This window comes from Lolium rigidum, chromosome 5 (genome assembly GCF_022539505.1).
Source record: "Lolium rigidum isolate FL_2022 chromosome 5, APGP_CSIRO_Lrig_0.1, whole genome shotgun sequence".
In the NCBI taxonomy this organism is placed as follows: Eukaryota; Viridiplantae; Streptophyta; class Magnoliopsida; order Poales; family Poaceae; genus Lolium; species Lolium rigidum.
In genome coordinates, this window is record NC_061512.1 from 266325786 (window position 1) to 266340317 (window position 14532).

Consider the following 14532-nt stretch of genomic DNA (forward strand, 5'->3'; position numbering starts at 1 on the left):
ATAGAATGGATATTGAAGTAGTTCAATATAGAAATATTAAGAAAATGTTCTTGTCATGTGAAGGTTTAACAAGACTTGAGTGTATCCGACACTCAATGAGTAAAAACACATGAGTGATTATAGATCACGAATAATATGTACACAATCAGATGTCCTGTGCTCTAAATGTGTTATGAGCATGTACCAGAATGATTCATGTAATGATCATTGAAAAACAGTAAGAATATTCTTGAGTACTTAAGAAGAACCAAGGATATATATATATAGTTTTGTATGGAGAAATGACAAACAAATCGCTGTAAGGTGTTGCACCGATATTTGTTTTGTCACATATGAAAATAAAATTTCAATCTCAAATTAGACTAAGTGTTGTTTTAAAAGGTAGCACAATGAGCTAGAAGTTGTCTATGCAAGATTTAGAAGAGTTCAAAATATTGTGACGGATTCTACAAAAGAAGGCAGAGTATGTCATTGTTTTGACAATGACAAAGGATGTTAAGTCAAAAGGTTCTTTGAGAACTTGGTGTAGTTCCGACAGAGTCAGAACTTTGAAGCTATATTGTGTGTGACAATATTAGTGACATATTTCAGACCACGGAATTAAGGTTCCACCAGAAGACCAAACATATTTAATTCCAACTCATTTGGAAATGAGTGATGCGTTGAGACGCAAATGAATTACAAAATACATACGTTTCTGAGCATGTCAGATCCGTTGACTAAAACCTCTCCCGTGAGCAAAACATGATAAAGCACCGGAAGGCCAAGGTGTTATATCTTTACAAATGTAAACTAGATTATTGACTCTAGTGCAAGTGGGAGACTCGTTGGAGATATGCCCAAGAGGCAATAATAAAATGGTTATTATAATATATCTTTGTGTTTATGATAATGTTTACATACCATGCTATAATTGTATTAACCGAAACATTGATACATGTGTGTTATGTGAACAACAAAGATTCCCTAGTAAGCCTCTTGTATAACTAGCTTGTTGATTAATAGATGATCATGGTTTCGTGATCATGAACATTGGATGTTATTAATAACAAGGTTATGTCATTATATGAATGATGTAATGGACACACCCAATTAAGCGTAGCATAAGATCACGTCATTAAGTTATTTGCTATAAGCTTTCGATACATAGTTACCTAGTCCTTTCGACCATGAGATCATGTAAATCACTTATACCGGAAAGGTACTTTGATTACATCAAACGCCATCACGTAAATGGGTGGTTATAAAGGTGGGATTAAGTATCCGGAAAGTATGAGTTGAGGCATATGGATCAACGGTGGGATTTGTCCATCCCGATGACGGATAGATATACTCTGGGCCCTCTCGGTGGAATGTCGTCTAATGTCTTGCAAGCATATGAATAAGTTCATAAGAGACCACATACCACGGTACGAGTAAAGAGTACTTGTCGGGAGACGAGGTTGAACAAGGTATAGAGTGATACCGATGATCAAACCTCGGACAAGTAAAATATCGCGTGACAAAGGGAATTGGTATCGTATGTGAATGGTTCATTCGATCACTAAGTCATCGTTGAATATGTGGGAGCCATTATGGATCTCCGGATCCCGCTATTGGTTATTGGTCGGAGAGAAGTCTCAACCATGTCTACATAGTTCGCGAACCGTAGGGTGACACACTTAAGGTTTGATGTCGTTTAAGTAGATATGGAATATGGAATGGAGTTCGAAGTTTTGTTCGGAGTCTCGGATGGGATCCAGGACATCACGAGGAGTTCCGGAATGGTGCGGAGAATAAGATTCATATATAGGAAGTCATATTCCAAGTTTGGAAATGATCCGGTGCATTTATGGCGAGGTTCTAGAAGGTTCTAGAAAAGTCGGAAGAAAGGCACTATGGAAAGGTGGAGTCCCGGAGGGACTCCACTAGCATGGTCGGCCAAACCCTAAAGGGAGGAGTCCCGGGTGGGCTCCACCTTGGTGGCCGGCCAGCCCCACCTCAAGGAAAGGTGGGAGTCCCACGCTTGAGTAGGACTCCCCCTTGAGTAGGTTTCCCACCTTTGGGAAGTTTTGGTGTTGGGGTCTTATTCGAAGACTTGGACTACAACTCTTGGGGCTTCCACCTATATAATGAGGGACAAGGGGAGGGTGGCCGGCCACTCTTGCCTCCAACCTTGGCTGCCCCCTTCATGGCCGGCGCCCAAGGCACCCCTCTCCCCAAACCCTAGCACCCCTCCTCCACATACAACTCCCGCATACGCTTAGGCGAAGCCCTGCCGGAGTTCTCCATCCACACCGCCACCACGCCGTCGTGCTGCCGGGATTCCAAGGAGGATCTACTACTTCCGCTGCCCGCTGGAACGGGGAGAAGGACGTCGTCATCAACACCGAACATGTGACCGAGTACGGAGGTGCTGCCCGATTGTGGCACCGTCAAGATCTTCTACGCGCTTTTGAAAGCGGCAAGTGATCGTCTACCGCAGCAACGAGAGCCTCCTCTTGTAGGCTTTGGAAATCTTCAAGGGTTAGTCTCGTTCATCCCCTCGTTGCTCCCATCTTCTAGATTGCATCTTGGCTTGGATTGCGTTCTCGCGGTAGGAAATTTTTTGTTTTCTATGCAACGAATCCCTACAAAAGGGGCATCGGTTCCGGTTCATAACGGGCTTTAGTCCCGGATTTGCAACCGGGATTAAATAGGCGCGACTAAAGCCCCCCCCCCCCTTTGGTCCCGGTTGCTTACGAACAGGGACTAAAGGTCCATCCACGTGGGATGCAGACGTGCGTCTGGGCGGAGTACCTTTAGTTCCGGTTTAAACCCTAAATCTAGTTTTATTTTGTTGTGTTTCCATTTTTTATATTTTATTTTGTGTTTTATTTTAATTTGAAAGAAGTTTCAGTACACATATTCTACTCTAGTATATACAACAAGTTCGAAATTTCAAACAAGAAGAATTCAAGAGGAATATATAATATTCAATCTCGGGTGACCATATACAACTTCAAACTAGTTTTCATATACAATTGTATAATTAAATTTACGGCATTAGAAGTTCTTCGTCCCCGTACTAGTGTTGTCCATTAGGATGGAGGACGTCTCTCAACAGAAATCCTGCTAATTCCTCTTCAATTGGTCGGAAGCGATCTTCTGGATTAAGCTTCTCCCGCAAGTCACTCCTTCGCAAGTTGATATCCCCAGCCCTCTGCTCAGAGGTGTGTATCCAGATGAACTCACAAACGTAGTATCCACATAGATTGGTCCCCTTTGGCTAAGTTGGAACATTAGCTAACCTTCTAAATGTTAGCAGCTCTTTGAATTCACCGGTTAGATTCTTTATGAACCGTTTCCAAACTTTGCAGGGGCAAAGAAAATGAACAAGGGAGTTATTAGTTAATTGATATCAGGAAATGAACGAAAGAGGCCGATATAGTGCGCAAATGATTGAAAATAATTACTTGTGTAGCATTGCTCTTATGCCGGACCAATGCTTTGGGTCCATATCCAGAGAGTCCACGAAGATAAAAGCCAAATCCACCACCCCTTGTGAATAGAAGTGAAACACCAAGTGGCTCACACACAAGCAAAGTGTGCTGCAAGCAATATTTATAGTGGTAGTCGCGGTTGGCCTGGCCAACCGCGACTAAAGGTGCCCGGGCCAGGCCTGAGCACCTTTAGTCGCGGTTGTCCAGACCAACCTGGACTAAAGGTCTGGCCGTACACCAGCTGTCGATGGAGGCCGTTGGGCCCGGAGCTTTAGTCAGGGTTCCCAAGTAGAATCGGGACTATAGACCCCATTAGTCCCAGGCCAAAATGTTTGGGGACTAATGGGTTGGGATGGAAGGCCTCTTTTCTACTAGTGTCTCCATGTTAAAAAAAACAAAAATAATAAATGTAAATATGTTCCATCTCAATAATGTTATATGGAGACACGATGCCAAGGGTATCATCGGGATTTTTAACCTTGCGCGGCCACGGTTAGAGCACCAATGCATGTTCACCGGTTATAATCAAGCAATTTGAATCACTGAGGGCTATAGCGTGATTCGAGCGCAAACTGCTTGTTGACACCTTATGAATACCAGAATGTTCTATTAGCTCTAAATAAGCTACAAACTCCTACTCAAGAATCCTCAGTTCAAATATTTGTGCATGCTTATACATACTTTTGAAATATATATTTAAGGTTAGTAAAACATAGACTAACACATACATACTCGTTAGAGTCCACATAAAAAGCACACGTTATCTTTTGCTTATTGTGATTTCTTCATCCTCGTATGCTTCGCTTATGCGAGGTGAAATTATGTCCTGGTTCCTGCTTAAAAAGTTCAGCATGATCCTTATGACCATAGGGCTCTATTTTAGCACTCATTATTTGTAATGATGGACCTTTTCAATTATATAATGGCGAATGTTTAGGTCTTCTTACATTGGTTTATGTTATTAAATAAAATAGAGAACTTGTAGTAGTTAATACTATAAGTTAAATATTTTCCCGCTGAAATTCTATTTAAGAATTGTTATCAAGAAATAAAATAATTCAATATAAAGAACTCTCGAGCCATTTCCCTCATGGTCACTGTATAGGGACGCGGACACAATTGATAGAGGCCGCCACAATATCGATTAACGGCCACCTCCACCCCATGCGACCGCCAGCGAGAAAGTGGTCCTTGTCGAGCTCTTGACACTCGGTCAGCAAGACGCCAACGTGTTGGCAACATCCCTCAGTTCCCCTTAGGCCTTGTTTGGATATCAAGTTTGTAGAGAACTGATTTCCCATAAACTCAGTTAACAGAATAACCGTCTAAGATCTTGTTTGGCTAGAGCAAATAAAGTACGGATTAGCAAAAATTAGTTTCCACAAAATCAGGAAAATGCGTTTTGGCAAAAGCGACTATTTGACGTTTTTGTGAAAACGCGATTCCAGTAACTCATCCCATTCTCTCGTCCCGCTGATTCCTCCACAAAGAATGGGGAATCGAGTAGGTCTTGGCCACCGGAGGCGGCAAACAGCCGCCCTTGCTTTTCTTGACGCTGGCGTGGCGGCCGCCCGTATGACCAGAAAACCTTCTTGCTTGTGATGTACTCGCCGCTGCAGGTTGAGCGCGCGGCCATCGCGAGCCTCGTCGTACAAATTGAGGTTGTCGTTGTTTTGCTCATCCTCCGAGCTCGAGCTCGCAATGGATAGTATCCACGAGTCCACTCCCAAGATAGCAGCACGAAACGAGATGGCCGCATCCTCCTCCTGGGTTACGTCGAAGACGCTGCTCGCCGGCTTGGGAACCAGCGCCGGCCGCTCACCGCGAATCCCCACACCACCGCTCGCAGGACTCATTTCCGCCATCTTGCACAACCGACGACTCGCCGGCCGGCGAATTCAGGTGCGGCGTGGACATGCAGCTTCTGGGAAACTCACGAAGACGGAGGTCAGCCGATTCGGCTGATCTAGCTTACCATCCATATCCGTCAACGAAGTAGCCTGCTCCGGTGGTATATACGCACCAGCAAGGGCAGCGGCTACCGCCATGACATGCAAGGGCATGTGGGCGTCGAGCGCAAGGCCATCCTGGAAAAACAGAGCTTCAAGAGGCATGTGAAATATGCATCTAATTAAGGAATCGTATAAACCTGCTTCAGACTTTTGGAATCCAAACATGGTTTTGAATATACTGATTCTTAACAGAATAATCCCTAAAACCGGTTTTCCTAAAAATCTGCCTAAAACATGTTTTCCAAAAACTGGCCGTTAATCTTCTGTATCCAAACAACCACTTAGGCTCCATACACGCCCTCGCCACCATTCCTCGCCCTCGAGTGACCTCTGCCGGCCAAAATCAAGTTCGGCGTTCAGCGACCGTCAGATAGACCTTCCTCCTTCCCACCGTTGGATCTCATGTTTTAATTCTTTCCAAATTTAAGGGCACTAGTTTATGTCATATATATGTTACACCACTTTCGCGCCGGACACCGTATTGAGCCGCGTGGACAAAAAGAGGGTTTGGGCACGTGGCTGGGAACATTTTTTCGTCCGACGCACCCCAAATCCCTTTGGAGACGCTTTGGGGGCGCGGCTGGAGATGCTCTGAGAGGCCCAATTGGATAACATGGAGACCAACATGAAGCGCAAAGCTATGACTTGGAGGTAATATAGTGGAAACTAATAGAGTAATAATATGTATATATTACTACTATATGTTACTACCTTTATAGTGGTTAGTAACATAAAAGTAGTATCATACTACCTCCATCCCAAGGCTTAAGGCTTATATTTTTTTGAAAAGTCAAACAAAGTAAAGTTTGACTAAACTTTTAGAAAAATCTATGAACAAATATAATATTTTGTAGGCACAATATGAAAATATATTACATTATCTATCTAACAATATTGATTTTGTACTTTTCATGTTAATGATTTTTGATAAAAACTTGGTGAAATTTAACATGGTTTGACTTTCTGAAGAAAATATAGGCTATGGACGTAGTAGATGTCTTTAACTAGCTCGTAAACTCATTGTATCTTGAGAAATGTGATGTTACAATAACTAGCTATGTTACTCTATCCTCCTCTCTCCTCATTAACTCATTGCCACAAAAGCAAATTTGGTGAGTTGAACACTTAGTTACTAGTGAAGTTACTTGTACTATAAGTAGTCTCAACCGTTTGGTGTTTGAGGCTACACAATTGTGTTACCAGTTCCATGGAAATGAAATTTGGAGAAGTAGACCCTTTAATTGATAATAAAGGAGTAACACAGATTTCACGGTTGAATTAAATTTCCCCCATACAAGAGCAGGAATACAAGGTGGAAAAATGAGTTCTGTATTTTCAGCTATACATCAACACACCAAACCTTCTAACTTTAACTATGGTTACATGTCATGTTTTACATCCAGTGAGACATCAGACCTCCCGAGCTTGCATTTCATAACTGCAGCTCCTTGTGGTTTCAATGGCATGCTCCACAACTTTCGTTAGTATTTGGGTCAGCCACTTAGGTAGAACATCATAGGTCATAGCGACCGCCTTTCGCGGCACCTCGTGAAGAAGCGGTGGTTCAAGGCTTCTTGAGCAGTCAGCCTGGCAGAAGGCTCGTACGCTAGGAGGCCCTGCAGCAGGCCAATCAAGTCCCCGGCAGAGTGATCCACATGCTGCATCACCAGGTTCTGCGTTGACAGAATGGATGATTGCGGTTATAAAAACAATCACCAGACTAGCCAATACCGTGCTGCTGCCGCTGCACGGAGCCACAAGCAAAACTAAAATGCATCAGGAATCTGGAGACTACTGTTGTTTACCTGAAGGCGAGGTAGCTTGAGAACAGCTCTAATGCTCTCCCTTGTTGTAGCTCCTTCTGGCCAGTTCAACCTTCCTCTTCGGATGTACTTCTCTGCGTGGTGGCTGAATGTACACAAGGCAAATTAAAATAGTCAAAACTCAAAACTAACCTCAAAGATGGCGCTAAGTCCTAATGATGGCAATGGCATAGATAACAGAAAGTTATACGAACATACTCAGCTCTTTCTAGCATGTGCCGTGGTAGAGGACCTAGAACCCTCTCCATCATCGCCAAGTGCTCCAGGTTCTCATGGGTCTGGAATAATGTCTCTCCCTGTAAAACAAATCAGAGGCCAGCAATTCAATCATACATGCAACTTTCCCAAGGACAGAGAAAGATAAAACTAAGGTAAACACATACCGAGCAAAGCTCAATCAGTATGCAACCAATGCTCCATATATCACATGGATAGCTCCATCCGTGCCCTAGCACAAGACCACTGACACTCAGTTCTAGTACTTGACAACCAAACAACATAATGTATGCATAACAGCCAGTTATGTCCCTAGTCAGTCATACCTAACATAACCTCAGGAGCGCGGTAGTGCCTAGTAGAGACAATGTAGCTACAATCCTGGTGATCATATGCTGTGCTACCGAAGTCGATCAACTTGATGGCACTTGATTTTGGCAGCTTCCTTGAAAACGATCCATCCTGAATTTAAGCGTGTACAAGTTAAGCAAAATAATGCAGCACGCAGTCAACACAGAACTATATTGAAAACAAGCTAAACTGATGTGAACATGGTGAAATCTATAGGAAACTTCCTTCTGTAATTCGATTTCAGTGGTGCAATGCACAAAGTAATGTATATATACCTTGTTTTCAGGTAACATGGCATGCTCTGAAGAAACAAAGAGGATGTTTTCCGGTTTTAGATCGGTATGAATTAACTGCAGGCCATGCATAACTGCAATGAGAAAAAGATAGGTATCAACATACATGACACATAATTATATGAGAGAAAAAATAGCAGTACGCAAACTCACGCAAACACAGATAAGCAATAAATCAGAACAAAAGAAACTTGAAAAAAGATGGAAATTTTCCTTTTTTTCCAATGTGACCAAACATAGTTTAAATATGATAGTTAGGCAATAAAAAAACAATAAGAAGATTAGGTGAGCAGAGATGAAAACCAGCAAAGAAAACGAAAAGAAAATCTTGAAGGGAAACAAAGCATATAACGTATTTGAGGAATGCTGTTACTACACACATGCAACAGATTTCAAAAGTTGCTCTCCAAGATCGCGGACTAGGTCGATTGGGAATGGGCGGTAGCCAGTTTTCCGCAGAAAGTCATACAAGCTTGGGCCAAGCTTCTCGCAGACCTGTTGAGTCATCGAAATTTATTGGTTGACTGCCCTAACTCAATGTGACAAGTTGGGGAATTCGATGAATCAGCCATTTACTTACAATACAAATATGGTTACGGTAGTCAAACCAGTTCCGTATTTGAACACAGCTGCAAAAACACTCACGATATGTGATTTTCCTTAAAGTGAAACATGACTTGAAAAACAGATTTATAATTTAGTCGATCCAAAGCTTATTAGTTAGTTTTTTGAAGGCAGACAAACTAGATGCATAACTTACTGTTTTCCTGCAGCATCATTTCTTGAAAGCTTCTGCAGCACATCAATCTCTATCATTGCTGCCTCGCTGTATTTGTTTATAGCACGGACAACTTTAATAGCTACCATTTCTTTTCTTTCTCTGTCCCAACATTCCAGTACCTGACCAAAAGTACCTAAGGAAACAAAGATGTTCCGATTATATTACAGCAATTAGAAAACGGAAGTTTCCTAGAGTTGTGTCTTCAAACACAATATCAGGTGGATCTGAGGAACATTGATGTTAGAAATTAAGTAGCTCAAGACTTTACACTTGTGATCAGAAGAAAAATACTAACCTTCTCCCATCTTTCTGTATATTTTATCTGCAAAAATAGTGAGGGGTATAAGAACAGAGCCTTCAAATGAGTTCAATAATTTCAGAGAAATTTGTCCAAACAAAATAAAACTACATAACCAGAATGCACTTTGCAAAAAAAAAAAACATGGATGCATTATCACTAGAACATAGTAGCATCATTTGGTTCAGCTACAAAATAAGCTAACATGGAAAACCTTGTAAAACTGAAACTACTCAAGACCATGGAAATGAAGTCAAATATAAAACGGTACACTGTAGAAAGATAAATCCGAAGGAAAAATATCAAAGAAGAAGAATTAAATTTGGAGTATCATGAAACTAACTATGCCAACCATTTCTTTTGTAAAACATTATACCATAGATTTGAAGGAAAATCTGAAAGAAGAGCATAAGTTCAAACGAGTAACCAAGAAACATTTTCTAGTAAAAAATAGATAAGATGGAAAAATAAAGGTTCCAGCAAGCTAAGGATCACAAATACAGTGATTATAGTCGAATAATGATGGTCAAGTGTAATTACAGCGAGAGGTCAAATTCTCTCCAACAGCAAATACATAATGGCCATCTTTATCGTCTTGTCTCCAAGGAGGGGAAGCATTTCGAGCAACACCATTTGAGAGCAGAGACAAGCAAGCATAGTCCGGGGGGTGTGATGGCAATACCCAGCCGGTGATATCGCCAACTTCTTGCCCACAAAATGTAATCTGAGCCTACACACATCGATCACTCATGTTTTTTCATGCAGAAAGAAATATAATAAATGCATCCCCAATTGGTGTTAATGTTCTGAAGCGGCACAAAATAAACAAAGCACGTAGCCGAACATGGTATAGCATGATAGCCATGGATGATAAATCTATAGCAGCATACAAGGCACGTACATACATTGCAGCATGTAAAATAGAAGAGACGATACGCTCGCTCACCAATTCCCATCCTCGTATAAGCACACAGTTAAGGGAGCAAAGGATACTTAATACACATTTTACCTGTAACCTTAATCAGCAAAATAAATACACTGCCGAATATTCTCCAAATGCCTACAGGTAGTTCTCATTTGACAGAAGTTGAGCTAAGTAAGACCGTGATAACGGAGATCCTTGCTACTAATTTTACAAGTATTTCAGGCAGAAAAGCAATTCGTGTACCCTAATTGAGCGGCAGCATGCTAAGCTGTAGGAAACTAAGCACTCAGACTCAAGCAGAACAGGCATAAGAGAACCACAGCAAAAAAAAACTACCTCCATACCGGTTTATTAAGGTATTACATATTTCGAGAACAAACTTTGATCATTAATTCGATCAAAAAATATAAGATATATATCATAATAATTATACAATTGAAAACTTTTTTAAAATATGAATTCGATGGTATAATTTGTGTGGAATATATCTCATATTTCGTTGACCTAATTAATAGTCAAAGTTTTTTCTAGAAGTGCCTAATACCCCAATAAACCTGAGCAATCCTAGTTTCAGAGGTGACGAGATCTGCAGTTCAGCGAACTGTAGCCTAAGCAGCACGTACGTAACATCCTAAACGTCGAATTCTGCACCAGAAGCTGCATAGCCGCGGCGAAATTCGAGGTAAACACGGCTCGCACGAGCTAGATCTACGCGGAGCCACGGACCACGACCCCCTCATCCTGATCATGCTACTGACAAAACACGTCCCGATCACGCTACAGATGAAGAATCCGTCTTCAATTTCGAGCGAATCGCGCTCCGACGAGGCCGTGCCGCCGAAATCGGGGCGTAGTGGATCAGAGAGGGGAATTGAGTGGAAATGGGGTCGCGCGTTTACCTTGGCCGGTGGCGCGACGTCCCAGCCGTGCCGGGCACGCTTGCGGGGGCGGGCGGCGGGCAGATCGGCCGCGGCGGCGCACTTGGTCGCCATCGGTGAGCGAGCAATGGGCCGATCGAGCTCGGAATTGGGGGATTTGGAAGCACGGGAGGGAGGTGGGGAACGCGCGCGCCAAGGGGAAAGTGGAGGACGGTTGGTATAGGGCGGGTGGGTGGGAATCGGGTGCGGGCCGCGTGACGGGTTTGACTTTGACCGGGCCAGATGTGCTGAGATTCGTGCAAAGTTTGATATGCCCGGATATGCTCCCTACTTCCATGTATAAGATTTGACTAAGCATGTGCAAAACCTACTTGTACATTGTGTGTGTACTTTCTCTGGTCTCTTTTAACCGACTAGCCATCTTCACAACAGTGCGTAGATTTAGTCGGGTCGGAGGGAGTATCTTTGAGTAGATTTAGTCGGGTCGGAGGGAGTATATTTGAGTAGATCAGACGCGCCCCTTGTGGGCATGGGGTACCACTTTCCTCCTAACAGAACAACCACGAGTTGTTTCTCTTTTAAAATGGAGATTGAACACTGGCTTCTGCATCAAAACGATGTACAGTGTCTTGTTTTTTTAGATTATTATTCAACAAAGCTTTACGGAAAAAAAAAATACCAAGCCGAAGACACCTCACTAACGAGACAGCTGTCAGGACACCTACAAACTTTATGAAGGGGGTGGCCATGTTGGAATCGGCGCCCATACCTCACACCTACGAACATCATCTCAAGAGTTGAGGCCTCACGAACCCACCTAATAGCGAGGGGCCGATAGATAGAGGAGGCGGAATTGTGGCAGCTTGGGTCCATCAGGGGAGGGTGGCAAAAACTAACGAGAGAAGAGATGCACTAGGTTAGATCTAGATCTAGATCTATATCTATTTTTTACTCTAAAAAAGTATTGCCTCGTATTACCGCCGGCAGATCAGGCTGGTGCGCCGGCGATAAGCCATTATCACCGGCATGTTCCCACCAGCGATCGTTGGTGCGTTGGCGGTAAGCGAATTTGGAGATGGAGATCAAAGCACCAGAAGGAAATGCCATATCATATCACATTATCAATGCATGTGATGGTTATCTTTTATGCTTCTTATTTTACTTAGATCATGACGGTAGCATTATAAGATGATCCCTCTCAGTAAATATTAAAATAATATAGAGAAGGTTGTTTTAGCGAAAATTCATTTTGGAGCTTAGATGCCATGGAGCTCTTTATTTTTTGAAAATCTGAAAACAAGAGTTCAAAGACTCAAAAAACTCTAAAAAAAATATAAACATAGATATTGATGTACCCTACAACGTACAAAATCTCGACCTGAAATATCTTACATTCTGGGCTTAAAATGACAAAACCTGACAAAATTGGGAGGTTTGAAACTTTGCACTATGCAATACTTTACACGTCGGATTTTGTCATTTCTGTGCAGCCCAAAATACTGGTATTTCAAGGTGAGATTTTTTCGGGTTGGTAGACTAAATTATTTGCTAGAACTTCAAATTTTTCTCTGAATTTTTAAAAACTTCAAATGTTATTTTTAAACCGTTCAAAAAACAAGCTCCATGTAGCCCATGCTCCAAAAATCCACTCTTTTTTTGGTCTCATGTAAACAAGAAAACAAAGAAAATGGGAAATCGTTTTGTACACCCACACTAGAATCGTGGTAGCTAGGGGTGTGTTCGGTTTGGGAATGGGGTGGAATGGAATGGAACAATTCCATTCCACTATCACGGAACCGTTCCATCCCTGTGTTCGGTTTGGACAAAAAAATTGTCACGGAACGGTTCCATCCATGTGTTCGGTTTTGGAATGGGATGAGAATGGAATGGAATGGGTGAGATTAGTCACCCGATTAATTATTCTAAACTCGATTAATTATTTGCTAAACTTGATTAGTACTGCTAAACTTGATTAATTATTGCTAAACTTGGTTAATTAGCACGCAGATCGAGACATTCCACCTCGTCCGGCCGATTTGCCCGGACGGGTGCGTTCCGCATCTGGACGGAATATTCCCTTTCGAGGAACGGTTCCACTCCATTTTATCCCTGAACCGAACGCGAGAATGGCTCCAAGGAATGGAATGGTTCCATTCCATTCCACCAATGGAATGGTTCCATTCCATTCCACCTAATTCCCAAACCGAACACACCCTAGGTTCGAACCTAATCAGCAGGCTGCTGCGTCTTTAATAATTTTGGACGTTGGGCTGTCGGCAATCAGATCTAGCTATCTTCTCTGTTCATGCACGACCTTTTTTTTTTTTGAGAAAATGCACGACCTAAAAGAGGATGAGCATTCAGAAACGAAAGAAAAGAAAAAAAAATGGGCTAGGCCCAAGCACACGGAGGGTTCTTCCGTGCGTGACGGAAAAAAACAGTCTTCCATGCCTGGCGGCTGGCCTGGAACTGTTCCAAGTTCAAGGCAATCGATCGATCTGGGATCTGGGATCTGGCGATGGCGATATTCCTACTGAATCCTCCCGCCTATTCAGGTTGCAAGCGGGGCGGGTTGCGGCTGACCGCTACAAAGCATCGCGGGACAACGACCTATGTGCAAACCCTCGCGGTTTGCCGCAACAAACCGCTAGAATTACAGCGGATAATGCGGCAGGAGTGCGACGGCCGCATCATCCCGCAAACGCTTCTTTTCCGTTGGCTAGCTAGCTGTATACTGGAACGTTTTCAGCTCGCATGTCAGACACCACTGCCTAGCAGAAAAAAAAGAAAGCACGGCGTGCCGATGGAGGCGGAGGACGCCCTCTCCGACCACGGCGTCTGCGTCCGGAAGCGCTACGCCTCCTCCGACAACGGCCGTTGGTTCATGGACATCCTCCACGTCGCCGACGCCGCGGGCCGCAAGGTCGACGAGCCGACAGGCTGCTCGCACGCCTCTCTCCGCCGCCGCCTCGGCCGCCAACGCGTTGCCGAGGGCGTGCGACCCGCCGGCCAAGGAGAGGAGGCTCTGCGTGCTCGAGCTCGTCGGGACGACCGCCCGGGCCTCCTATCCGAGGTATTCGCCCTGCACGACCTGCGCTGCGGCACCATTGACGCCAGGATGTGGACGCACGGCGGCCGCGTCGCCGCGCTAGTCTGCGTCCGCGAAGAGGACACTGGCGCGTCCATCCACGAGCCGGTCCGGATCAGGCGCATGGAGTCCCGCCTCCGGCACGTCCTCCGCGGCGGCGCGCGCGGCGCCAGGACGATCTTGGTTGACGCGGCGACGGTGGGCAACCTGGACCGGCGGTTTCACCAGCTGCTGAACGGGGAAGGGGAGGCCATGTGGAGGGGCCTAGGGGTGAGGGAAGAGGAGGTCGGGGCATCAACGAGGAGGGAGGCAGCGACGTCGGTGACAAAGGGAGGCGGCGGCGGCGACGACCGGGTCAACGAGGCGTCGGCCTTTTCGGAAACGCTCGATCTCCTTGGTCAATCTG

General features: G+C 44.1%; 1 protein-coding gene across 1 annotated transcript; it reads right to left on the minus strand.

Moving 5' to 3' along the window:
- Positions 1-6781: 6781 nt before the first annotated feature.
- Positions 6782-11199, minus strand: LOC124652305 (serine/threonine-protein kinase AFC2-like). The gene is made up of 12 exons (XM_047191322.1): positions 11060-11199; positions 9776-9965; positions 9233-9259; positions 8917-9070; positions 8737-8785; positions 8537-8651; positions 8139-8230; positions 7839-7974; positions 7680-7744; positions 7495-7592; positions 7279-7381; positions 6782-7146 (listed from the first exon to the last, which is right to left on the minus strand). The coding sequence occupies exons 1-12, from the start codon at positions 11150-11152 to the stop codon at positions 6994-6996; spliced, it is 1275 nt and encodes a 424-aa protein (XP_047047278.1). The 5' UTR covers positions 11153-11199; the 3' UTR covers positions 6782-6993.
- Positions 11200-14532: the final 3333 nt, after the last annotated feature.

Bases quoted from the DNA above. Each gene is read 5' to 3' on its own strand.
- LOC124652305 (XM_047191322.1), bottom strand. From the start codon at position 11,152: ATGGCGACCAAGTGCGCCGCCGCGGCCGATCTGCCCGCCGCCCGCCCC. The intron at 9,260-9,775 runs GTAATTACACTT...CTATTTTTGCAG, and splicing joins AGAGAATTTGACCTCTCGCT to ATAAAATATACAGAAAGATG. The intron at 8,652-8,736 runs GTAAGTAAATGG...ATGACTCAACAG, and splicing joins ACCGTAACCATATTTGTATT to GTCTGCGAGAAGCTTGGCCC.